Source organism: Stenella coeruleoalba, assembly GCF_951394435.1.
Source record: "Stenella coeruleoalba genome assembly, chromosome: 14".
In the NCBI taxonomy this organism is placed as follows: Eukaryota; Metazoa; Chordata; class Mammalia; order Artiodactyla; family Delphinidae; genus Stenella; species Stenella coeruleoalba.
The window spans coordinates 38,737,202-38,762,771 of NC_137160.1; the positions used below are offsets into that span (position 1 = coordinate 38,737,202).

A 25,570-nucleotide genomic window follows, 5' to 3' on the forward strand; every position below is an offset into this window, starting at 1 on the left:
GTTCACTCTTTATTGGTGAATTTAAAACATAAGAGCAAGAATTAGGGCATGAGAAGGGAAAAGGTGGGCGACCACTCAAGTGGTCAGTTACCCAGGGCTTTCTGAAAGGGGAACTCCATGGGTGGGGGTGGCCTGGTTCCTTACCTAGTTACTTAGTTGGTAGCTGTGTCATACAGCTACTGTGGCAATTTGTTTATTCAAGATGGATGTATTTGAAATGGATGCCTCGGCAAAACTTAATGTCAGGCACTTACATTAGCTGTGTGTCCTCTTGCAACCCTAGACACTAGATTACCCTGTGAGTATAGTCAGATGACATCCCTATGTGACCAGGTGGTTTGTTGGCAAGGAATTCTATATTCTGTCCCACTGCAGGTGGAGCGGTAGGATGCTAAGACTGATTAAAGCTAGACTCTGCATTTGCGTAGGATTACTGCTTTAAAGGGCTGTGCCGAGGGGCATGTAGTGACTTCTGCACATGCTCTTCATTTCTCAGCTAGACCCATACTTGGAGTCAGAGGCTTGGCTTTGTGGCTTTACCTCTCAGGCTCAGTGTCCTTGCTGTAAAATTGAATAATGACATTTATTAGTCACTATCTTGGCTTTCGTGGAACAGTGCCAAATAGGACCACCCTTGAAGGGCCAAGACAGTGTCTTCCATCCTAACCAATCATGGGGATAGCCAGGACTCACCCCAGGTCAAATGGCTTGAAGCTCACAGTGGTTTTCTACCACAGTACCATGCTTCCGAACATATTAGGAAGAACACTGAACAGAAGGCAGAAAAAAAATTGTGTATGTGGTACTTTTTGCTTTTCCAAAGCACCTTCATTTCTGTTTCCTCTGCTTCGCTTATCAAGGAAAGTATTATTGTAATTCTTGTCTTACTAAATGCAAAGGGGAGTGAGCACTCATGTAAGGTTACACAACTAGTGAATGCATAAAGCAAGACTAGGATAGGTGCAGTCCAGAATTCTAAGCTGGTATATTGGACTACTGCTGCATCCCAAGATTTGAGCCTTCTGAAAACTTAAGGGAAACTTTATGATGCATAGAAAGGATACTGGCATAATTATTACCAGGAAGACTACATGGTCTTAGGTTATGGGACCAAGTGCCTTTGAGGGACCAATTGCTTTTATCACAGGGGTAATAAGTGCTCCTCAGAGGGATCTGGTATTCCTAGAGCAGTCTTCAAGAGCTAGTCAACCTCTAGTGTAGAAACACGTGAGAATGGACCAACTGAAACTCTACAGACTCTCTCTTTCCTCTTTCAGAATCATCCCCAGGTGTGACAGAGGTGACCATCATAGAAAAGGCGCCTGCTGAACGTCATATGATTTCTTCATGGGAACAAGTAAGTGTTGCTCTATTGAATCCTCACCTCCCAACAAAGGGAGGTCAACTCAAATGCCCCTGAGAAGGAAAGATTGGACAGGAAACCTATTCTTATCTCAGGCCACAGCCACCTTCAAGGTAGAGTTCACCTTCCTCTCTGTTCCTGTTCAGGTTGTTTAACACTCCCTTCCATTCCATGCCATCTCCCCAACACAGAGCAGCTCCTCTGAGCCTGTCGTATGGAGGCAATGGAACGTTTGAAGTTGTATATACAACAAAGCTGAAATCCAGCAAGGAAAGGAAGAATTAAATATTAATAAGTGTGCGGGGCAGAACGTTGTTAAATGTTGCAGAGAAGTATCAATACTAACCAGATTAATAGCGAATGCTTTCCAACCCTCCTCTGAACTTCCATTCATTCATTTATTCAATAAACGTTTTAGGCCCCTAAAATGGGCCAGGTATTGTGCTTGATGTTGAGTCCTGGAGAGTCAGTGATAATCAGAAAAGAGCAGTGTCTTACCTCTTGATCTTACTGTCTAAGGCATAGTATAAGTCATTCCAAATATAATTACAAAGCAGATCAAGTTCTGTGAAAGAGAGGTAAAGGGAGCATTGTCAGGAGGCCTGACCTAGTCTGGAGGTTGAGAAACGTTTTTCCCAAAGAAGTTATGAGAAGTTGTTAACCAGATAGGTGAGATCTGGGAATAAGGGGCTTTTAGCCTGTGTGAAGGCTTCAAGATAGGAAGGATTACATTTTTCGAGAGCATAAGGAAGGTCCATGTGGCTAGAGCACAAGAGAGCAAGGGAGAGAGGGTGACAAGGACCAGGACATGCAGGGCTTCGTAGATCATCAGGATTTCGTTCTTTATCTTGGGAGAAAAGGGGAGCCCCTGAAATGTTTTAAGTAGAGAAGTCAGATTTCTGCCCATGAATGGAAAGTGGTCCATGGACTCCTTGAAATATGTGTTAATTTATGAAGTATGTACATTTTTCTGTGGAAAGATCTTTAGATTCTGAAAGGGGCTTGTAACCCCATAAACCTTAAGAACATGTTTTTGTATGATTTTTTTTTTTTTACATTCAAACTAGAGGCAATATACTATGTGCCGTTTTGTCATTTAAGCAATGGAGAGCAGAAGTTTTGGTCTGAAACTCACCCGCCCCACTTCTTCACCCGAGGGTTAACTGAAGAGCACATTTCCACAGGAGCAAGCTAGGCAGGGCCCCTCTGACTCGTGCCTGCTCCCAGAAGTACCTGTACCAGAGGAGCAGGAGGGCCCCAAGGAGCTGGTAAGTCCCTTCTCTAGGGGACTGACCCTTGAGAGCTGTGTCCTTGGAGATGGCCCAGCCAGAGCACAGCCATCATGTGGTAAACCTGCTGTCTACAGATGCATCTATATAGCCAGATAATATTTTTTCCTTCCAAGAAGAGGCCCACTGCCTCTGCCCTGGGAAACCCACTGAGATAAGATAATGGTAAGGCTAGAGGCACTGATGTGAGGAAAACAGCCTAGAGTAGGAGTCTTGTGCCAGCTCAGGCCCTTGGCTAAATATCATAACTTCTCTGTGTCCCCCGTTCATCATCCATAAAATAAATGGTTTGACATTAGTGTTATTTTTTTTTAATTTTATTGAAGTATAGTTGATTTACAATGTTGTGTTAATTTCTGCTGTACAGCAAAGTGACTCAGTTATACATATATATTCTTTTTCATATTCTTTTCCATTATGGTTTATAACAGGATATTGAGTATGGTTCCCTGTGCTGTACAGTAGGACCTTGTTGTTTATCCATCCTAGATACACTAGTTTGCATCTGCTAATCCCAAACTCCCAGTCCTTCTCTCCCCCCTTGCCTCCCCACTTGGCAATCTGTTCTCTATGTCTGTGAGGCTGTTTCTGTTTCATAGATACGTTCATTTGTGTCGTATTTTAGATTCCACATATAAGTGATACCATATGGTATTTGTCTTTCTTTTTCTGACTGATATGATAATCTCTAGGTCCATCCACATTGCTGCAAATGGCATTATTTCATTATTTGTGGCCAAGTAATATTCCATTGTGTGTATGTATGTGTGTGTGTGTGTCTCTCTCTCTCTATATATATACATATAGACACACATACACACCACATCTTCTTTATCCATTCATCTGTCAATGGACATTTAGGTTGTTTCCATGTCTTGGCTATTGTAAATAGTGCTGCTATAAACATAGGGGTGCATGTATTTTTTGAATTATATTTTTGTGTGCGTATATGCCCAGGAGTGGGATTGCTGGATCATATGGCAACTCAATTTTTAATTTTTTGAGGAATCTCCATACTGTTTTCCATAATGGCTGCACCAATTTACATTCCCACCAGCAGTGTAAGAGGGTTCTCTTTTCTCCACCCCATCTCCAACATTTATTATTTGTAGACTTTTTTTTTAATTTTTGGCTGCATTGGGTCTTTGTCGCTGCGCGCTGGCTTTCTCTAGTTGCGGTGAGTGAGGGCTACACTTCATTGTGGTGCGCAGGCTTCTCATTGCGGTGGTTTGTCTTGTTGTGCAGCACGGGCTCTAGGCGCGTGGGCTTCAGTAGTTGTGGCACGCAGGCTCAGTAGTTGTGGCTCACGGGCTCTAGAGCACAGGCTCAGTAGTTGTGGCGCACGGGCTTAGTTGCTCCGCGGCATGTGGGATCTTCCCAGAACAGGGCTTGAACCCCTGTCCCCTGCCTTGGCAGGCGGATTCTTAAGCACTGTGCCACCAGGGAAGCCCTGGAGACTTTTTGATAATGGCCATTCTGACCAGTGTGAGGTGGTACCTCATTGTAGTTTTGATTTGCATTTCTCTAATAATTAGTGATGTTGAGCAGCTTTTCATGTGCCTCTTGGCCATCTGTAGGTCTTCTTTGGAGAAATGTCGATTTAGGTGTTCTAGCCGTTTTTCGATTGGGTTGTTTGTTTTTTTGTTATTGAGTTGTATGAGCTGTTTGTATATTTTGGAAATAAAGGCCTGTCAGTCACATCATTTACAAATATTTTCTCCCAGTCCGTAGGTTGCCTTTTCATTCTGTTTATGGTTTCCTTTGCTGTGCAAAAGCTTGTAATTTTGATTAGGTTCCATTTATTTATTTTTGCTTTTATTTCTATTGTTTTGGGAGACTGACCTACGAAAACATTGGTGCGATTTATGTCAGAGAATGTTTTGCCTATATTCTCTTCTAGGAGTTTTGTGGTGTCATGTCTTATATTTTTAAGTCTTTAAGCCATTTTGAGTTTATTTTTATGTATGGTATGAGGGTATGTTCTAAAATCATTGATTTACATGTGGCTGGCTGTCCCACTTTTCCAACACCACTTGCTGAAGAGACTGTCTTTACCCCATTATATATTCTTGCCTCTTTTGTTGAAGATTGTCTGTAGGTGTGTGGGTTTATCTCTGGGCTCTCTATTCTGTTCCATTGATCCATATGTCTGTTTTTGTGCCAGTCCTATGCTGTTTTGATTGCTATAGCTTTGTAGTATTGTCTGAAGTCTGGGAGGGTTATGCCTCCTGCTTTGTTCTTTTTCCTTAGGATTGCTTTGGCAATTATGGGTCTTTTATGGTTCCATATAAATTTTAGGATGATTTGTTCCAGTTCTGTGAAAAATGTCATGGGTAATTTGATGGGGATCACATTGAATCTGTAGATTGCTTTGGGTGGTATGGCCATTTTAACAATATTAATTCTTCTAATCCAAGAGCATGGGATATCTTTCCATTTCTTTGAATCATCTTCAGTTTCCTTTACTAGTGTTTTGTAGTTCTCAGCATATAAGTTTTTCACCTCCTTGGTGAGGTTTATTCCTATTTTTTTTTTTGGATGTAATTTTAAAAGGGACTGTTTACATTCCCTTTCTGATATTTCATTGTTAGTGTAAAGAAATGCAACTGATTCCTGTATGTTAATCTTGTATCCTGCTACCTTGCTGAATTTGTTTATCCGTTCCAGTAGTTTTTATGTGGAGTCTTTAGTCTTTAGTTTTCTATATATAGTATCGCGTCATCTGCATATAATGACACTTTTACCTCTTCCCTACCAATTTGAATACCTTTTATTTCTTTTTCTTCTCTGATTGCTGTGGCTAGGACTTCCAATACTATGTTGAAGAGAAGTGGTGAGAGTGAGCATTCTTGTCTTCTTCCAGAATTTAGCAGGAAAGCTTTCGACTTTTCACCATTGAGTATTATATCGGCTGTGGGTTTGTCGTAAATAGCTTTTACAGTAAGTCCCCTACATATGAACAAGTTCCATTCCAAGAGTGAGTTTGTAAGTCCAATTTGTTCATAAGTTCAACAAAGTTAGCCTAGGTACCCAACTAACACAATCAGCTATATGGTACTGTACTATAATAGGTTTATAATACTTTTCACACAAATAATACATACATAAAAAACAAACAAACACAAAAAATAAAGAAAACACTTTTAATCTTACAGTACCTTGAAAAGTAAAGTAGTACAGTACAACAGCTGGCATACGGGGCTGGCATCAAGTGAACAGGCAAGAAGAGTTACTGACTGGAGGAGGAAGAGGAGGTGGGAGATGTTAGAGCTGAAGGATCATCAGCAATAGGAGACGAGGGCAAGCTGCAATTTCACTCATACCTGATGTTGATGGTACAGGTTCTGGCTTTTTGCTGGATTCAATTCTATCCACCTTCTTGAAAAAATGATCCAGTGATGTCTGGATAGTACCTCTTTTTTTCTCGTCATAGATGGCCCAGTAGCACTGGATTGCATTCTGAATGGCTCCTGCAGCCTTTGTGTACCATCCTATGTTCGGGTCCTGTGCCTCAAAAACTAACAGTGCCTCCTCAAATAGAATAATTTATGTGATTGGACATGCAAATGCGTGTTTGCATCTTTGAAAGTTCGCAACTTGAAGGTTCGTATGTCGGGGACTTACTGTATTATGTTGAAATATGTTCTCTCTGTACCCACTTTTGTAAGAGCTTTTATCCTAAATGGATGTTGAATTTTATCAAATGCTTTTTCTTCATCTATTGAGATGATCATGTGGTTTTTGTCTTTTGTTATGTGGTGTATCATGTGATTCAACACACACAAATCACATTGATTGATTTGTGTTTGCTGGAACCATCCTTGCGACCCTGGGATGAATCCAACTTGGTTGTGGTGTATGATCTTTTTTATGTGTTGTTGGATTGGGTTTGCTAATATTTTGTTGATAATTTTTGCATCTATATTCATCAAAGATATTGGCCCGTAATTTTCTCTTTTTGTAGTGTCTTTGTCTGGTTTTGATATCAGGGTCATGGTGACTTCCTAGAATGTCTTCAGGATTGTTCCTGCCTCTTCAGTCTTTTGGAAGAGTTTGAGAAGGATCAGTATAAGTTCTTCCTTGTATGTTTGGTAGAATTTGCCTGTGAAGCCATCTAGCCCTGGACTTTTGTAGGGAGGTTTTTTTTTTTTTTTAATTACAGATTCTGTTTCACTTCTAATCATCAGTCTGTTCAAGTTATCTGTTTCTTCTTGATTCAGTTTTGGTGGGCTGTGTGTTTCTAGACAGTTGTCCGTTTCTTCTAAGTTGTCGAATTTGTTGATGCATAATTGTTCATATAATTGATATATTAATTGTTCGCTTATAGTTTTTTGTATTTCTGAGGTATCAGTTGTGATTTCTCCTCTTTCATTTCTTATTTTGTTTATTTGAGTCTTCTCTCTTTTCTTCTTGGTGAGCCTGGCCAGAGATTTGTCAATTCTGTTTGCCCTTTCGGAGAACCAGCTCTTGGATTTTATTGATTTTTTTTTCTATTGTTTTTTAATCTCTATTTATTTCCTCTCTGAACTTTATTAGCTCCTTCCTTCTGCTGACTTTAGGTTTTGTTTTGTTCCTCTTTTTCTAATTCTTTTAGATGTTGGGTTAGGTTGTTTATTTGAGACTTTTCTTCTTTCTTAAAGGCCTGTGTTGCTATGAAATTCACTCTAAGAACTGCTTTTGCTGCATCCCATAGATTTTGTATAGTTGTGTTTTCATTGTCATTTGCCTCAAGGTATTTTTTAATTTCTTCTTTAAATTAATCATTGACCCATTGTTTTTTAAATAGCATGTTGTTTAGTCTCCATGTAATTGTTTTTTTTTGTCATTTCTTTTTCTGTATTGATTTCTAGTTTCATGCTGTTGTGGTCAGAAAAGATGCCTGAAATAGTTTTTATACTCTTAAATTTGTTGAGGCTTGTTTTGTGTCCTACTGTGTGGTCAATCCTAGAGAATGTTCCATGTGCACTTGAAAAGAATGTGTATTCTGCTTTTTTTGGATGTAATGTCCTGAAAAAATCAATTAAGTCTAACTATGCTATTGTATTATTTAAGATGTCTGTTGCCTTGTTGATTTTCTGTCTCAAAGATCTTTCCATTGATGTGAGTGTATTCCTATCAATTTCTCGCTTTATGTCTGTTAGTAATTTTTTATGTATTTGGGTGCTCCTATATTGGGTGTATATATGTTGATGAGTATAATATCCTCTCCTTGTATTGATCCTTTTATAATTATATATTGTCCTTCTTTATCTTTCCTTATAGCCTTTGTTCTAAAGTCTATTTTGTCTGATTTGAGTAGTGCAACCCCGCTTTCTTGTCATTTCTGTTTGCATGAAATATCTTTTTCCACCCCCTCACTTCAATTTTTGTGTGTCCTTTTCCCTAAAGTGGGTCTCTTGTAGGCAGAATAATGTAGGCTCTTGTTTTTTTAATCCAATATACCACTCTGTGTCTTTTGACTGGAGCATTTAGTCCATTGACATTTAAGGTAATTATTGATAGATACGTATTTATTGCCATTTTAAACTTTATTTTCCCGTTGCTTTTATATTTCTTCTTTGTCCCTTTCTTTTTGTTTTTCCTTTTTTGTGTGGTTTCATGAATTTCTTTTGTATTATACTCATGTTCTTTCTTTTTTTTGTTTTTTTTTAATCCATTGCATGTTTTTGCTTTGTGATTACCCTGTTTTCAAGTATGTTAACCACTTCCTATATCTACTTGCCTTATTTTTTTAAATCTATTTTAATTAATTATTTATTCATTTATTTTGGCTGCATTGGGTCTTCGTTGCTTCACACGGGCTTTCTCTAGTTGCGGCGGGGCGGGTACTCTTCATTGAGGTGTGCAGGCTTCTCACTGCGGTAGTTTCTTTTGTCGTGGAGCACGGGCTCTAGGCACGCGGGCTCAGTAGTTGTGGCTCACAGGCTCAGTAGTTGTGGCTCACGGGCTCTAGAGCTCAGGCTCAGTAGTTGTAGCAGGCGAGCTTAGTTGCTCTATGGTATGTGGGATCTTCCCAGACCAGGGATCAAAACCGTGTCCCCTGCATTGGCAGGCGAATTCTTAACCACTGCACCACCAAGGAAGTCCCTCTACCTGCCTTAGACTGGTAGTCATATAGGCTCAAACACATTCTAGGAAAAAAAAATCTACATTTTATTACTCTTCTCCCCCACATTTTATGATTTTGATCCTCTTTTACATCTTCATTTTCATTCTTTTGCTGTTCATTGTGGTTATCATCACTTTCACAGAAGTTTTTTGATTTTTTGTTTTAATCAGTGTACTGGGTTATTTAAGTGATTTACTCTTTCCTGTAGATTCTTACTTCTTTTCTATTTAGAGAACTTTCAATATTTCGTTTAGGGTAGGTTTAGCATTGCCGTATTCTTTTACTTTTGCTTGTCTTTATCTCTCCTTGTATTCTAAATGATAATTTGGCTGGGTATGGCATCCTAGGTTGCAGTTTTTTCCTATTCAGGACTTTGAATATATCTTGCCACTCCCTTCTGGACTGCAATCTTTCTGTAGAGAAATCAGCTGATAGCCTTATGGGGGTTCCCTTGCAATTAACTTTTTGTTTTCCTCTTGCTGCCTTTAGAATCCTATCTTTTTTTTTTTTTTTTTTTTGTGGTACGTGGGCCTCTCACTGTTGTGGCCTCTCCCGTTGCAGAGCACAGGCTCCGGACATGCAGGCTTAGCAGCCATGGCTCATGGGCCCAGCCACTCCGCGGCATGTGGGATCTTCCCAGACCGGGGCACAAACCCATGTCCCCTGCATCGGCAGGCAGGCTCTCAACCACTGCGCCACCAGGGAAGCCCTCTATCTTTAACTTTTGTCATTTTTATTATAATATGTCTGGGTGTAGGTCTGTTTGCATTTACCTTGTGTGGGACCGTCTGTGCTTCCTTTACCTGGATATCTGTTTCCTTCTTTAGGCTTGGGAAGTTTTCAGCCATAATTCTTCAAATACATTTTCAATCCCCTTTTCTCTTTCTTCTCCTCTGGGATCCCTATTATTTGTAGATTGGCATGCTTTATATTATCCCATAGGTGTCTTATATTGCTTTCATTTTTTTTCATTTAGTTTTCTGTCTGCTGTTCTAATTGGGTGATTTCCGTTATTCTATCTTCCAAATCACTTATTCATTCTTCCACATTATTCATTCTGCTATTCATTACCTTTATCTCAGCTTTCATCTCGGCGAGTGAATTTTCTAATTTTTCTTGGCTCCTCCTTATAGTTTCTACAGTAGTTCCTTTTCATAGTAATCTGCATTTCTATCAATAGTCCTTCTTAATTCCTTCAGTATTTTTATTATCTCCTTTTTGAACTCTATTAGACTGAAGAGGTCTGTTTCATTGTTTGTTCTTTCAGGGGAATTCTCTTGATCTTTTAATTGGGAGTGGTTCTTCTGCTTCATTTTACTTATATTTCTCTTGCTCTATGAGTTTAGGAGACACAATTATCTACTGTGGTCTTGGAGGGCTACTTTTATGTGGGAGTATCCCTGTATAGCCTGTGTGGGCATAATATTTTTTGGTGCGAGGGCTCTTCTTAGTGTGGATGTCTACCGCCTCTTTCCTCAGTATGTGCTGGCCATTATCCCCTTGATAGGAGGAGTGACTGGTGTTACGGTGACCAGAGCCTGCACTGGATATTGAGTGGGGCCTCCTCTTTGCTCTGTGGTTGTCACTGCCCTGTCAGGGGCCGGGTCTGTTCCCTAGTCGTTGGAGTAGAAGCCCCCAGATCCATTTATGAGCTGCAGTGTGAGATAGATGGGATTGGAGCCCTCCCACTGGGAGAGGAGCCACTAAGTATTCCTCTGCCAGAGCTGTTCGCCAGTGAGTGTGCTTTGTTGTATCACCTGTCACCTGTTGTGCAGGCTCACAAAGTACACTGCTGTTGGCACTGCCTTTGGCCCGTCTCAACCCTGGGAATCCCGTCTCAACCTTGGTGTCCCTCAGACATTGTTTTCACAAGGCCACCAGTGCAGATCCACCAAAGTCAGGTCCCAGGACCTCATTAGTCACACATTTGGACCCGCTGTGGGAGCTATGGAGGCAGCTCAGACCCTGGCCCAGCCCAGCACCCCCATGTGCGTGCCCACAAAGCCCACAGCTGCTAAGCCAGAGCCATCCCAGCTGTAGGCACACCTGCTGTCTACTCAGATGTCCTGCAGGCACTAAATTTACAAAGCCAGTGGTGGAGGTGTAAATCTGTGGCTCGCACAACCTCAGGGTGAGATTTCAACCCTACTTCCTAAGGTGCGTGGCCCCTGGGGCTCAGCTATTGTTTCAGCCCCACCTCTGTGAGTGGGCAGCCCGCTGGCATATGCTCCCAGTGCCCCCGAGACAGCAGCTGGGGCATGCTCTCACAGAGCCCGCGGAGGCGGGGCCGGCACATGGAGAAGGTGGCTTTAATGGCAGCCCCGCCCCTTCCTTCATGCACCACTTAACAGCGACGCTTCACTTCTGTGGCAGGCCCAGGCTTTTTCCGCGAACACCCCTGTTCCAGCTATGCCACACTCCACCTCCTTCAGGCTGTCTCCGCGCAGCCAACAACAGTCCTTTCCCCGGGTCTGTTCTCTAAACCCTGAGTTCCAGCACCCAGCCCCACCCATACGAGCAGACGTGTCCCATGCTGGGGCATACAGGGCAGTGGCGCGGACTGTCTGTGCGAGTCTCTCTCTGTTCTGCCTGCTACAAGCTGGTTGTTGCATTCTCCTGTGAGCCTCTGAAGCTCCCCTTCTGTCCCAGCTGATCTCCCCACTGGTGAAGTGGCTTCCCAGCGTGCAGGAACCTTTCCTCTTTATCCGCTCTCCCCGCCGCCCCCCGGCACAGGTCCCATCCTGCTTCCTTTTGTCTTGTCTTTTTTTTCTTTCTTTCGTTCTACCCGGTTACATGGGGATCTTTCATGTCCTTTAAGGGGTTTGAGGTCTTCTGTTAGTGTTCAGTAGGTGTTCTGTGAGAATTGTTCCATTTGTAGATGCATTTTTGATGTATTTGTGGGAGGAGGTGAGTTCCACATCCTACTCTGCCATCTTGATTGGAGCCCTTGACATTAGTGTTATTGAAGGATTCATCCACTTCTAATATTTCGTGATTCTTTGCTGCAAATGCAGAAGAAAAGGTTGAAACTAAAACCTAAATGACTGTATACCTGCTGCAGTCTCCTAAGGTTAGAGAAAAAAAATGCACAACCTCTTTTTATTTTAATAAAAGGCAGTTTCAAACTGCCTGGTTTTGTGCCCTTACATGATTCATGTTCACTGTGCCTGCTACCTGCCTTTTGTAATGATGGTAGTTAGTAAGACGTAATGTCTACACAAAGCTTTTCATCACTATGAAAGCATCTGCCTCTTAATCCACACAGCATCCTGGGGTCAGGAGCGTTCTGTTATTAAACATTTCAGTGACATTTCATAGTTGCAGAGTGCTGTACAATTCTTGATTGGTTAGACTTTTCAATCCCCAGATAAAAATTCAATTTACTGGCGGTGAAACTATGGCCCAAGAGACCAAACAATTTGGCAGAATATCCCCTCTCTTTTTAGCCTCACTTTTTCTACAGTCTGCAGAGAAGAGAGTGGGTTCTGAACGTTCTTGCAAACGTGTCCCTCACATGCCCCTGCTATGAATTTATTCTAAGCACCCCTGGTGGGAGAGAGCAGCCTACAGCATCCTTTCACTATGGAACCCCTCACATTGTGCTCTCACTCTGCCCCAGTAGCTCTTCTGTGACGGGTAAGCCCCCTCTCTCCAGTGCCTCACTTCCTCCCTCTGCACCGACAACTGCCCTAGAGGGTCTTCCCCATCTCTAAAATTAAAAACAAAAACAAAACTTTCAACCTTACGTCTCCCTCTGGCTGCTTGGCCATTTGTTGCTTTGCACAGCCAAGCATGTAGGAAAATGGTCTAAATCAGGGGTCAGCAAATGATTTCTTTAAAGGACCACATAGTAAATATTTTTGGCTCTGTGGGCTGTACAGTCTGTATCTCAACTACTCATCGGCCATTGTAGCACCAAAAGCAACCATGGATAGTACTACAATGCATGGGTGTGACAGGGCTCCGATTAAACATTATTTACAAAACCAGGTGGCAGGGCAGAGACCCCTGGTGTAAATTACTGCCCCCTTCCTTCACTTCCCAATCACTTCACCCTTTTGCATACTCTGTTTCTCCGCCACCATTCCGTGGACACCGCTGTGTCAAAAATCACCAGGGGCCTCTTCATTGTTAAAGCCATCTTCTCGCTTGACATCTTTCCTGCATTTCTTGCTGTTAACCACCCTCCTATACCTAGCTATCTCCTCCCTTGGATTCTGTAGCTCCACCCTCCCTGATTCTTGCCCTGCCTTCTGACTGTTCCTTCCTAGTTATCTCTGCCTCTACAGATCCACAACACTCCTCTGTTACACATTTGTCTCTGGATCAAGTAGGAATATGTTTGGCTCAAAGAGGTATAATATTAAACTAAGGATAGCTTAAACAAATGGTAGTTAACTTTTCTTACATAGCAAGATCTGAGGTAAGCAGTTGTAAATTGTTCATTGGCCCTGACAGTGTTCAGCCATTATCTCTGTAATTCTTTTGGTCTTTTCCTTTATGGTGGCCAAACGACCACTAAGGCCCCACCTGTCACCTCCAAGCTCAAGGCAGGGAAAAGGTAAGGGATGTTGCCAGCTATACCTGTCACGTTTTAATCAGGAAGTGATAGTTTCCTAGAAACCCCGTCATTGGACTTGGGTTTACATTTTAATGTCCAGCACTAGTTACAGAGGAGGTTCTGAAGACAAGCATTCAACCAGGCACATTACCGTCTCAAACAAAATGAGTGTTCTGTCAAGGAGGAAGTAGAGGAAGATGGATTTGAATACACAACCCATGTGTCTGCCACAGTTTTCTCTGCACCTTGCCTCATTCCTTTCTGTTTCTAGTGCCCAACACAGTATTTATTCCACAACAGACACGAATAAATGTTGAATGAATGAGTGAATTAGGTAAAACACAAAGAGGGGAAAGAGTGTGGAACTTACCCACGGTCACCCAGCTTCTTTTCCATAAACAGTTCTTAGTTGAGTCCCGAGAGTGAGGCCGCCACAGCCACCATCTCTGGAGCAAGGCGGCCGCGGGTGCAAAGGCTTCCCCCACCAATGTCCCCGTCTGTAAGATCCTAAGGACTAGTTACGCCTGGGGGCATTGCTGTTCGGAAGATTGTCTTGGCTGATATCTGCCTTATACAGAGTTTCACCAAGACATGTGGTGCCCCAGACAGGCCAGTATTTATATTCTTTTTTATCATGCATTTTTAGAGGGAGACTGATGGTTGTGTGGAGAAAGGATTTAGGGAAGAGTATGCTGCCTCTCCTCTGCGTCTTAGGCAACTCAGCTCTGTCCCCAAAGTGTTATACCTGCCCCACCAAGACCAAAGGTTCGTTAACCAGGCCTTCCGCCTCTCCTTAGGAAAGAGTTTGAGAATATACTTGAGACTTCTCCTGAGGATCTCACCCCATCCCTCCACAGCCCATTCGGGTTTTCCTCCATTGCATGGGACATCCTCCCTGAGAAAAGTTTCAGTAGATGCAGGTGTCCTCACTCTCTCACGTTTCCAGTTAGATTTTAGTGCTCCTCATTGATGGGCATTCTGGGCAACCCTTCCTCTGCTGTTGTTGCAAATGGACTCATGGAGAGCCTATCCACTGTGGATAAGCACCTACAGAAACATTAATTTCCATGCTCTGGCCCCTGGCCTCTTTGCCAACCTGATCCTGCATCTCCCCACCAGCCCACTTCCCTGGTGAAGTGGCCTCTGAAAGTGAGGGAACAGTGAGCCACAGGATTCTCAGAAGTACGGCAGGTGAGCAGGAGGCTGTGGACGGCCCTTACCCCTTCCCTCAAGGCTCAGGCAGTGCCCAGGAAGGCTCTCTGGGAATCCAGCTGACGACTCCTAAAACGTCAGAGTGGCTCTACCGTCCAGCTGATGAAGCAGTAACACAGCTTGTGGTGGACTCTTCCTAGCATAGCTTAAGGAAACTATTGCAGATAGCCTCCTCAGGAGGAGGGGGAAAAAATCAAAAGTTGGGAGTTATGTGACAGAATCATCACTGGGGTGCAGGGAGATTGCAATACCATGTTGATGCCACTGTTATTTCAAACACTGGTCAGCAGTGTTCCTCTCCCTTCTTGACTTTCTCCCAAATCCTCTCTCTAATCCTTACACCCCGACTTCCATTTGCTTTCTTCCAGTCTTCTTCCTTCCCCTTCTTTTTCATCCCCTCAAAATAGAGACTGAGCCTGAATCTGGCAAGAGAAGCCCTCTGAAGCGGGCAGATTACTCTCCACAGAAGAGCAGTCTTTTCCCACACTGTGCAGGAGAGAAATTAAAACAGCAGCAACTCTGAGTTACTGGCCAGGGTGTAGGAGCACCTAAAAGTGGTGCCCTGAAAGCCTCACTCAGAAGGAAGCCCCACCGTGCAGGCTGCCCACCATGCAGGCTACAGCAAGGAGGCAGCACAGCTGGGCCACGGTAATTTATATGAAAATGACAATGCAGGTTTAATGTTTTTTTATTAACTTGGTTTACTTGACATTTTGCATGTTTATGTTATTATTTGAATTGTATTAAATATTTTATTTTACTGTTTTTTCTATTTTTATGAATTTCAAATATTTTTTAAATACCAGTATAAAGTATTACCAAAATTTCTTTCTTGAGTGAAATCAATACTGTAATAAATGTTATAGTCACTATTATTGAAACTCTCCAGCCTAACTTAAAGGTGAACAATGGCTACCAGCCCATCTCGGCTGGGATCTCATGGAATCTGGGTTAAGAAAGACTTACAGACAGTAGTTTCCTTGTCTCTACCACTAGATGGCACTAGTGACCAAAATCTCACATTGGATGCTGGCCTTTGGGGATGACAGAGGGAGCAAGAACTTTGTCAGAACACTGACAACTATAGGCTTCCTGTGCTAGGGTCCCAGGGATGGGAGAAAGGCATTCTGTGTACATACTTTTTCTCTCGGAAAGCACAGAGAATGTGTCATACTTGGAAGCATTAGGAGAAAGCCCTAAACTGCAAATAACTTAATGAGCAGGAAAATAAATGTTTAGCCCAAGGAGTCAGAGAGTTCTTTGTGTTACTCATCTCTGAAATTGAGAACTAGATGGTGAAGAGAGAAAAAACAAAAGAAGATCAGAATGCATATTTTAGTTCTTAGATCAAGAAAATGCAAAACCTGTTTCATTAAAATGACAACTATTTTATATTTAACAATATAAAAACATTGCTTACAATTACCTGCAAGCTTGAAGCTTGCTTCTCACATATAGTTCTTGAAGATGCTATTCCCTAAAACAATAATAATTACCCTGATTACCTAATCTCTCTTCCTCCCAGGCTTCCACCTCCTCCCACCTCCAGTGTTTTGTAGACTCAATCTTAGAGATTATTCTTGAACCTGGATTCACAGAGTTTGACACTCAGGGTCACTCAGCTAGTGGCAGAAATGGGAAATAAATTCAGATCGTACTGCTACACTCAACTTCCTCACACATTGGGTACCTGGAATTGACTGACAGTATGACCTAAAGCAAACTTGATATAAGCAATGTTCAGTAGCACATCTCAAAAAGGTCCAATAATCAAAAAGTTTGGAAATTGCCCCTCCACCTGTATAAACATAAGACATGATAAGAAGTCAGAAAAGTAATTGGAGAGCTCATCCTTCTGTACTCAGTGGTTTGATTGGCTAGAGAAGACTGGCCAGACATGTGCACAGATGTGAGTTACTTAGAATTTAATGCGTGCTCCTAGTACCTCCTAAAAGGAATCAAAGCTGTTCCTTTGTTCTTTCCACACCAGTTTGGATGATTTGTTGTTCGTATGAAATATTTTTTTATATCCTATTGTGCTTCTTTACTTTCTAAGAACTTTCAGAACTGTTAGGTTCATTGCATTAAATGCTCTAGAAGTATTTACTTTTTACCTTTAAGATGTTCTCATTGAGCCAATAATTTGTTTCAAGAAATAATTTATGAGCATGGGTCTGAAATTTACAGAAGTGATTGCTTTGCTCCAGCATCATCAAAATTTTGTGTAGGATCTCCTCTCACACCACGTTTCCCTAGGTCTCCTCCTCTTCTTCCCTTGATCCCCTTTCTCCAGCTAACTCTTCAGAGAGGCATTACCACAGCAGAACACACACCTACTCTGCCTTATCAGGTGAGGCAAAAAAGAGGTCAAACTGGTGGCTCTGCTCTGTCTCTCTAATAGCATTTTTTTGTTGTTTAATTTTTATTGCAATATAATTGACATATAACATTTTATTAGTTTTATGTCTACAAAATAATGATTTGATATATATGTGTGTGTACATACATATATACACACACACACATATATGTTGTGAAATGACAGGTGTAATTAACACCCATCTCAAGAGTTAACAGACTTTTTTCTTGTGATGAATAACTTTAAAGATTTACTCTCTTAGCAACATTGAAATATACAGTACAGTATTGTAAACTGTCATCACCTTGTTGTACATCACATCCCCAAGACTAGTTTATCTTATAACTGCAAGTGTGTACCTTTTGACCACCTTCACTCATTTCGCTCACCCGCACCCCCCCACCTCTGGCAACCACCAATCTAGTCTCTGTAGTTATGAGTTCAGTTTTCTTTTAGATGCCACATATTAGTGAGGTTATATAGTATTTGTCTTTCTCTGACTTACTTCACTTAGCATAATGCCCTCAAGGTTCATACATGTTGCCACAAATGGCAGGATTTCCTTTTTTATGGATGAATAATATTCTTTTGTGTGTGTGTGTGTGTGTATACACACACACACACACCCCCCATATTTTATCCATTCATCCATCGATGGACACTTAGCTTGTTTCCACATCTAGGGTACTGTAAATAATGCTGCAGTGAACATAGTGGTGCAGATATCTTTTCAAGATAGTGATTTTATTTCCTTCATATAAATACCTAGGAGTGGAATTGCTGGATCATATAGTAGTTATATTTTTAATTTTTCAGGAACCTCCATACCGTTTTCCATAGTGGCTGCACGAATTTACATTCCACTAGCGAATGCACCCTTTTCTCCACATCCTCACCAACACTTGTTAATTTGTTGTCTCTTTTGATAATAGCCCTTCTAACAGGTGTGCAGTGATATCTCACTGTGGTTTTGATTTGTATTTCCCTGATGATTAATGATGTTGAGCATCTTTTCATTTACCAATTTCATCTACCAATTTCATACAATTGGCCATTTGTATGACTTCTTTGGAAAAATCTGTCCATTTTTTAATCAGCTTGTTTCATTTTTTCCTATTGTTGTATGAGTTCTTTATATATTTTGGATATTAACCTCTTATCAGCGAATTTTCACAATCAGTGAAAATTGTGAATATTTTCTCCTGTTATCTAGGTTCTCTTTTCATTTTGTTGATGGTTTACTTTGCTATGCAGAAGGTTTTTAGTTTGATATAGTCCCACTTGTTTACTTTTGCTTTTGTTGCCTTTGTTTTTGGTGTCAAATCCAAAACATTATTGTCAAGACCAATGTCAAGGAGCTTGTACCTATGTTTTCTTCTAGAAATTTTATGATTTCAAGTCTAACATTCAAGTCTTAACTCGATTTTGAGTTGATTTTTGTATATGGTGTAAGATAGTGGTCCAGTTTCATTCTTTGGCATGTGGTTGTCCAGTTTTCCCAACACCATTTATTGAAGAGACTGTTCTTTCCCCATTGTGTATTTTTGACTCCTTTGTCATAAATTAATTGACCATGTATGTGTGGGTTTATTTCTGGGTCTCTGTTCTGTTCTGTTGATCTGTGTGTCTGTTTTTATGCCAATATACTGTTTTGATTACTCTCCCTTCCTAGTCCAGTTTGAAATCAAGGAGAGTGATTCCCCCAGCTTTGTTCTTCTTTCTCAAGATTGTTTTGGCTATTTGAGGTCTTTTGTGGTTCCCTACAAATTTTATGATTGTTCTATTTCTGAGAAAAATGCCATTGGAAGTTTGATAGGGATTGTATTGAATCTGTAGTTTGCTTTGGGGAGTATGGACATACAATATTAATTCTTCCAAAACATGAACATGGAATATCTTTCCATTTATTTGTATTTTCTTCATTTTTTCCCCATCAATATCTTATAGTTTTCACCTCCTTGGTGAAACTTATTCCTAGGTATTTTATTCTTTTTGATGCAATTGTAAATGGGATCATTTTCTTAATTTCTCTTTCTGATAGTTGGTTATTCTTAGAAAAGCAATAGTTTTTTTTTTTGTTTTTTTTTTTTTTTTTGCGTTACGCGGGCCTCTCACTGTTGTGGCCTCTCCCATTGCGGAGCACAGGCTCCGGACGCGCGGGCTCAGCGGCCATGGCTCACGGGCCCAGCCGCTCCGCGTCATGTGGGATCCTCCCGGACCGGGGCACGAACCCGTGTCCCCTTCATCGGCAGGTGGACTCTCAACCACTGCGCCACCAGGGAAGCCCCAGCAATAGGTTTTTTTATATTGATTTTGTATCCTGCAACTTTACTGAATTCGTTTATTAGTTCTAAAAGTTTTTTGGCGGAGTCTTTAGGATTTTCTCTATGTAATACCATGTCATCTGCAAATAGTGACCATTTTACTTCTTTTCTAAGTTCGATGCCTTTTATTTCTCTTTATTGCCTAATTGCTCTGCTTAGGACTTCCAATACTGTGTTGAATAAAATTAGCAAGAGTGGGCATCCTTATCTTCCTCATCTTTGAGGAACCACTTTCAGCTTTTAACCCTTCAATATGATGTTACCCATGGGCTAATTATATGGCCTTTATCATGTTGAGTTATGTTCCCTCTATACCTACTTGTTGAGAGGTTTTTTTAATCATGAATGGATTTTGAATTTTGTGAAATGCTTTTTCTGCATGTATTGAGATGATCATATGGTTTTTATCCTTCATTTTGTTATGATTTATTGCAGATGTTGAACCATCCATTCATCCCTGGAATAACTTCCACATGGTATATGATCCTTTTAATGTGTTGTTGAATTCAGTTTGGTAATATTTTGTTGAGAATTTTTGTATCTATGTTCATCAAGGATATTAGCCTGTAATTTTCTTATCTTGGAGTGTCCTTGTCTGATTATACCAGGGTAATGCTGGCCTCATAAAAGGAGTTTGGGAGAGTTCCTTTTTTCTGTGTTTTGGACTAGGTTGAAAAGGTGTTTAGTGTTATTTCTTCTTTAGTATTTGGTAGAATTCACCAGGGAAGCTATCTGTTTCTATAATTTTGTTTTTTGGGAGGTTTTGATAACTGATTCAATCTCCTTACTAGTAATTGGTCTGTTCAGATTTTCTATTTCTTCATGATTCAGCCATGACAGGTTGTATATTCCTTGGAATTCATGTATTTCTTCCAGCTTGTCCAATTTTTTGGTGTATCATATTCATCATAATCTCACAATCCTTTGTCTTTCTGTGGTATCAGTTGTAATGTCTCCTCTTTGATGTCTAATTTTTTTCAGTTCTTTTTTTCTTGGTGAGTCTTGCTAAAGGTTTCTCTGTTTATATATTTTTTTAAATATCAGCTCTTAGTTTCATTGATCTTTTCTATTATCTTTTTAGCCTCTATTTCATTTATCTCTGCTCTGATCTTTGTTATTGCCCTCCTTGTACTAATTTTGGTCCTAGTTTGTTCTTTTTTCTCTGTTCCTTGAAGTGTAAAGTTAGGTTGTTTACTTGAGAACTTGCCTATTTCCTGATACAGGCACTTATTGCTATGAATTCCCCTCCAGAACTGCTTTTGCAGCATTCTGTAAGTTTTGGTATATTGTATTTCTATTTTTTATTTGTCTCAAGATATTTTTTCATTTCTCTTTTGAGTTCTTCTTTGACCCATTGGTTGTTCAGTAGCATGTTGTTTACTCTCCACATATTTGTGAATTTTCTTGTTTCCTTACTATAACTGATTCTAGTTTCATACCATTTTGCACAGAAAAGATGCTTGATATGATTTCAGTTTTCATAATTTTGTTAATAGTTATTTTGTGGCCTAACATATGATCTATTCTGGAGAATATTCCATGTATACCTGAGCAGAGTGTGTATTCTGCTGATTTTCGGTGGAGTGTTCTGTAAATGTCTGTTAAGTCCATCTGGTCTAACATGTCACTTAAGTCCATTGCTCCATTGTATTGCTGTCTTTTTCTCCCTTTACGTCTACTAATATTTGTTTTATATATTTAGGTGCATCTGTGTTGGATACATAAATATTTATAAATATTATATCATCTTGTTGGATTAACCCCTTTATCATTATATAATGCCCTTCTTTGTCTCTTGTTAGAGTCTTGTCTTAAAGTCTATTTTGTCTTGTATAACTTTCCCAGCTTTCTTTGGTTCCATTTACATGGAATATCTTTCCATCCCTTCACTTTTAGTCTATGTGTTATTACATCTGAAGTGAATCTCTTGTAGACAACATAGTTTGGCCTTAGATAAGTCCTTTCTTATCCATTCAGTCACTCTTTGTTTTTTGATTGGAAAATTTAGTTCATTTACATTTAAAGTTATTGTTGATAGGTATGGACTTACTGCCATTTTATTCATCGATTTCTAGCTATTTTGTAATTCTTCTATTTCTTTCTTCTTCTCTTGCTTCCTTTGTGATTTGATGATTTTTGGTAATGCTGTGCTTAGACTCCTTTTTCTTTATCTTTTCTGTGTCTGTTATGGGTTTTTGCTCTGTGATCACCATGAGGATTATATTTAAATGTAACAGTCTATTTTAAGCTGATAACAGCTTGTTTGAATGCATTTTAAAGCTTTACATTTTTACTCTTCCCACCACACATTTTAAAAGGTGTCACAATTTACATTTTTTTATCTTGTGTATCCATTAACAAATTATGGTAGTTATAGTTTTTTTTTACTACTAAAATATAGTGTATTTTACTATAGTTACTTTACTCTGTCTTTTAATCTTCATGCTATATCTATAAGTGATTGACCCACCACCATGACAACATTAGATTATTCTGAATTTAACTATACATTTACTTTTGCCAGTGAGATTTATATTTTCATATTTTTTCCTGTTACCAATTAGCACCCTTTTGTTTCACCTTAAGGAACTCCCTTTAACATTTGTTGTAAGGCTGGTCTAGTGGTGATGAGCTCCTTCAACTTTTGCTTATCTGGAAAATTTTATTTCTCCTTAAATTCTGAAGGACAGCTTTTCCAGGTAGAGTATTCCTGGTTGGCAGGTTGTTTTTTTTTCTTTCAGCACATTGATTATATTGTGCCACCCTCTTCTGGCCTGCCAAGTTTCTACCTAAAAATTTGCTGATAGTCTTATGGGGGTTCCCTTGTACATAACAAGTTGTTTTTCTCTTGCTCCTTTTAAGATTTTCTCCTTTAACTTTTGACAATTTAATTATAATGTCTCTTTGGATTCTTCTTTTTTGGAACTCTGGGATTCCTGGATTTATTTCCAGGTAGTCTGTTTCTTTTCCCAGGTTAGGGAAGTTTTCATCCATTATTTCTTCAAATAAGCTTTCTGCCCCTTTCTCTCTCTCTTCTTCTGACACCCCTATAAATGTGAATATTGATCTGCTTGATGTTGTCCCATAAGTCCTTTAAACTCTATTCACTCTTTCTTATTCTTTTTTCTTTTAGCTGGTCTGATTGAATGAATTCCAATACACTGCTTCTAGTTCCCTGATTCTTTCACGTCATCTAGTCTTCTGTTGAACCCCTTTATTGAATTTTTCAGCTCAGTTATTGTATCCTTCACCTCTGTGGTTTCTGTTTAGTACTTTCTTATATTTTCTTTTTGTTGAAATTCTCACTTTGTTCATGTATTGTTTCCCTGACCTCTGTGAGCATCTTTATGACATTATTTGAGCTCTTTATCAGGTAAAAATTATTTATCTTAATTTCATTAAGGTCTTTTCCTGGGGTTTTATCTAATTCTTTCACTTGGAATATATTCCTCTCTTTCTTCATTTTTTTGACTCTCTATGTTGGTTTCTATGCATTAGATACAATAGCCAGTCTTGAAGGAGTGGCCTCATGTAAGAGATGAACCTTATTATTCAACCCTTCCGTGGCTCTTGGTTGTCTCTCAAACCTTTGTCAATGTCCAGCCTACTTTGTTCTTAGTGGCTCCCAGTAGTTGTGGGTATACCAAGACCTGTCAGTGTCCCAAAGAGAAGGATCTCAGCACCTAGATGCAGGCTGATTGGAAGCTGGACACTCAGGCAGCAACTTTTAAAGTATGCCCGTATACCTCTTTCAGGGGAAGACTGAGAGATGGGCATTCTGTCTGCTCCCTCTGCACTGAGCCCTAGGGGGATAGCAAGTTAAGAACTATTTCTTTGTTTGCTACCATGCAGTTGAGCCCATGAACACAAGCCGTGCTGCTCACCAGAGCCAGATATCAAGGGATGTGTCCTCTGAGCAGCAGCCACAGAAGCTGGAGCACCAGCTGTTTGCACAACCTCCATTCATAGAAACACTGGTGACCCAGGGCAGGGCAAAGGGAGAGCGCAGAGATGGCACCCACTGGCCTCCCCAGTCTCTGGAGAGGATTGCAGTTGGCCCCTAGATGTTGTTAAATTATAAGCCTGACCCTCAGGCTGCAGTTAAGATCTATAAATAGGCCTCTTTCACTTACATACTGGGCATTTCAGTCTGCTGCCTCTGCCCTGTGCCCTGGTGGCATAGCTTAAGATCTGCTACTCTGTTTATTAGAGTCCTGTGGGACCCAGGAACATAAGCCTTGTTGGCCAGCAGAGCCAGGCAATCAAGAGGTATGTCCCCTGGGCAGTAACTGCAAAAGCTGGGGTGCCAGACGTGTGTATAAGCTCCTTTCCAGGAGATACCTGCTAGTGAGGCAGAAGGAGAGCATGAAGATGGTATGGTGCCCACTAGCCTCCCTGGTCTTTGGAGAGGATTACAGTTGGCATCTAGATGTGTACTAAATTAAAAGCCTGCCCCCTCAGGCCAAAGCTTTTAAGATAAGCAAATAGGCTTCTTTAATGAAAAGACTGGGCATTTTAGTCTGCTGCCTCTGTACTGGGCCCTGGGGGTATGTCCATGGTAAGTCCATGAGAGCCCATTAAGAACTATCTCTTAGTTCACTACAGCCTTATGGGTCTCTTGGACCCAAACCCCACTGGCTTTCAGAGCTAGATGTTATGGAAGCCCATCTCTCAGGTGGAAGTCTTAAAAGTTGGGGTGCTAGATGTAGGGTCCAAGCCCTTTGCTCCTCAGGGAGAATCCAGGAGTTGTGAGTTCCCTCCTCGTTGCGTGTCGCCCTGCCGGGAGTGGGTTTTATAGCAAGGTTGTGATCAGCCTCTCATACCCATTTCAGTGTGTCTTCTTGTTCACTCGATGCGTAGGAGTCGCTCAGCTAGTTTCTGGATTTCTTTCAGAGGGATTGTTGTTCAATTTGTAGCTGTAGATTCAGTGTGTCAGTGAAACGAGGTGAGTGGAGGAGGCTGCTTTGTTGCCGTCTCAAACCAGAACTCTCCAATAGAGTTTTATAGGTAATTATTCAGAGTTTTTCTATTTTGGGGATCTGAAACACAGTAAATAGCATCCCCAGATGCTTTGAGGCATAGCCCTACGCCCTCCTTCCCAGCCCTGACCTAACAGTCTGCTTCTTTGTGGTTCTAGAAAAATAACTGTGTGCTGCCTGAGGATCTGAAAAACTTTTACCTGATGACCAATGGCTTCCACATGACATGGAATGTGAAGCTGGATGGTGAGTCAGCCTCCTTGCTGTAGAGGAACATTTCCCTGGCTGAGAGGTTAGATGAGACAACTCTGAGGGCCTTTACAACTTATGAGTCTGAATCTGGACAGTTTTTGTGGGTTCTTCTAAAGTGCAATGTCCAGAAGCTGTGATTATCTCCCAAAGCTAACACATGCCATCATTGCATCACCCACTGCCTCCCCAGCCCCCGTGCCAGGGTCTACCCAGTACTTAACTGGAAGCTCAATTTAGAGGCTTCTTGTTGGCATGAGGTGGAGGGAAAGATTAGTCACTACACAAAAATCCTGAGCCACCTCGAACTTAAATCCTCTGAAGATTCCACCTTGGAGCAGTCTCCTCAGGATGAGCTGCAGTGACAGCCTCTGGTGGTCATAAGAGGGGGGGCTCCTTCCTTCATTCCCAGCATGGTGGAGACCTCAGGGCTCCGAGGTCTGGACCTCTGACCCTCAGACCAGAGCCTTTCCTTCTCTGCCTCACATCTCCTCTGCCTGAGTCATCAACCGCCTTAGTTGACAGGCTATCATCCTTGGTATTAAATACATCCAGGATAAACATTTCTATCGTGAATGTGGGAAATCGCACCTTGGTACATGTCAGAGATTCAGGTACTATGCAGGCATGAAAGTCAGTGCTGCGCATTCAGGTGAAGACTCTAGTAACATTCCACAGACTAGGAAATCCAGATCTAGCCCCTGGAGTCCAGCTCATTCCTGACACAGACTGCCCTGTCCTCAAGAGGACTTTATTATCTCCAAACTGCAGCCACATCCCCAGATCTACTTTGGTCCTTGGGAATCAGCCTATACCTCTCCTTGCTGCCACTAAGAGTGCAGTCACTTCTGTGACACAGCAAATCTGCAGAACTGACTCCTCCCCTTCATTGCTGCTACCTCCTAGGTTCCCTTGTTTTGGTGACTCCCCAAACCTTCCTGTTTTTCTCGCAGCTGACCAGGGGCATATTTCATAGCTTACTACTAAGCATTTAACATGAACTTTTAGCTTAGAATCATTTCCTCCGATGGTCTAGAAACCATTGTTGTCACCAATATCAGAAACCCTCATGGCCATGGCCTTTGGAGTCTGGAGCAACAGAGAGAGTGGACAGAGGCTAGAGTG

The 25,570-nt window shown here is 41.1% G+C and overlaps 1 protein-coding gene across 2 annotated transcripts in view; it reads left to right on the top strand.

The window, feature by feature from the left end:
• TPGS2 (tubulin polyglutamylase complex subunit 2) overlaps positions 1-25,570 on the top strand; it is a 59,413-nt gene that overhangs the window by 15,286 nt on the left and 18,557 nt on the right. For both annotated transcript variants that reach the window (XR_013831205.1, XM_079942023.1), the window contains exons 2-3: positions 1,278-1,357; positions 24,355-24,442. Coding sequence is in view for 1 of the 2 variants with exons in the window: in XM_079942023.1 (XP_079798149.1) it covers positions 1,278-1,357; positions 24,355-24,442 (168 nt within the window). In the remaining variant the exon portion in view is untranslated. The remainder of the gene's footprint in view (positions 1-1,277; positions 1,358-24,354; positions 24,443-25,570) is intronic.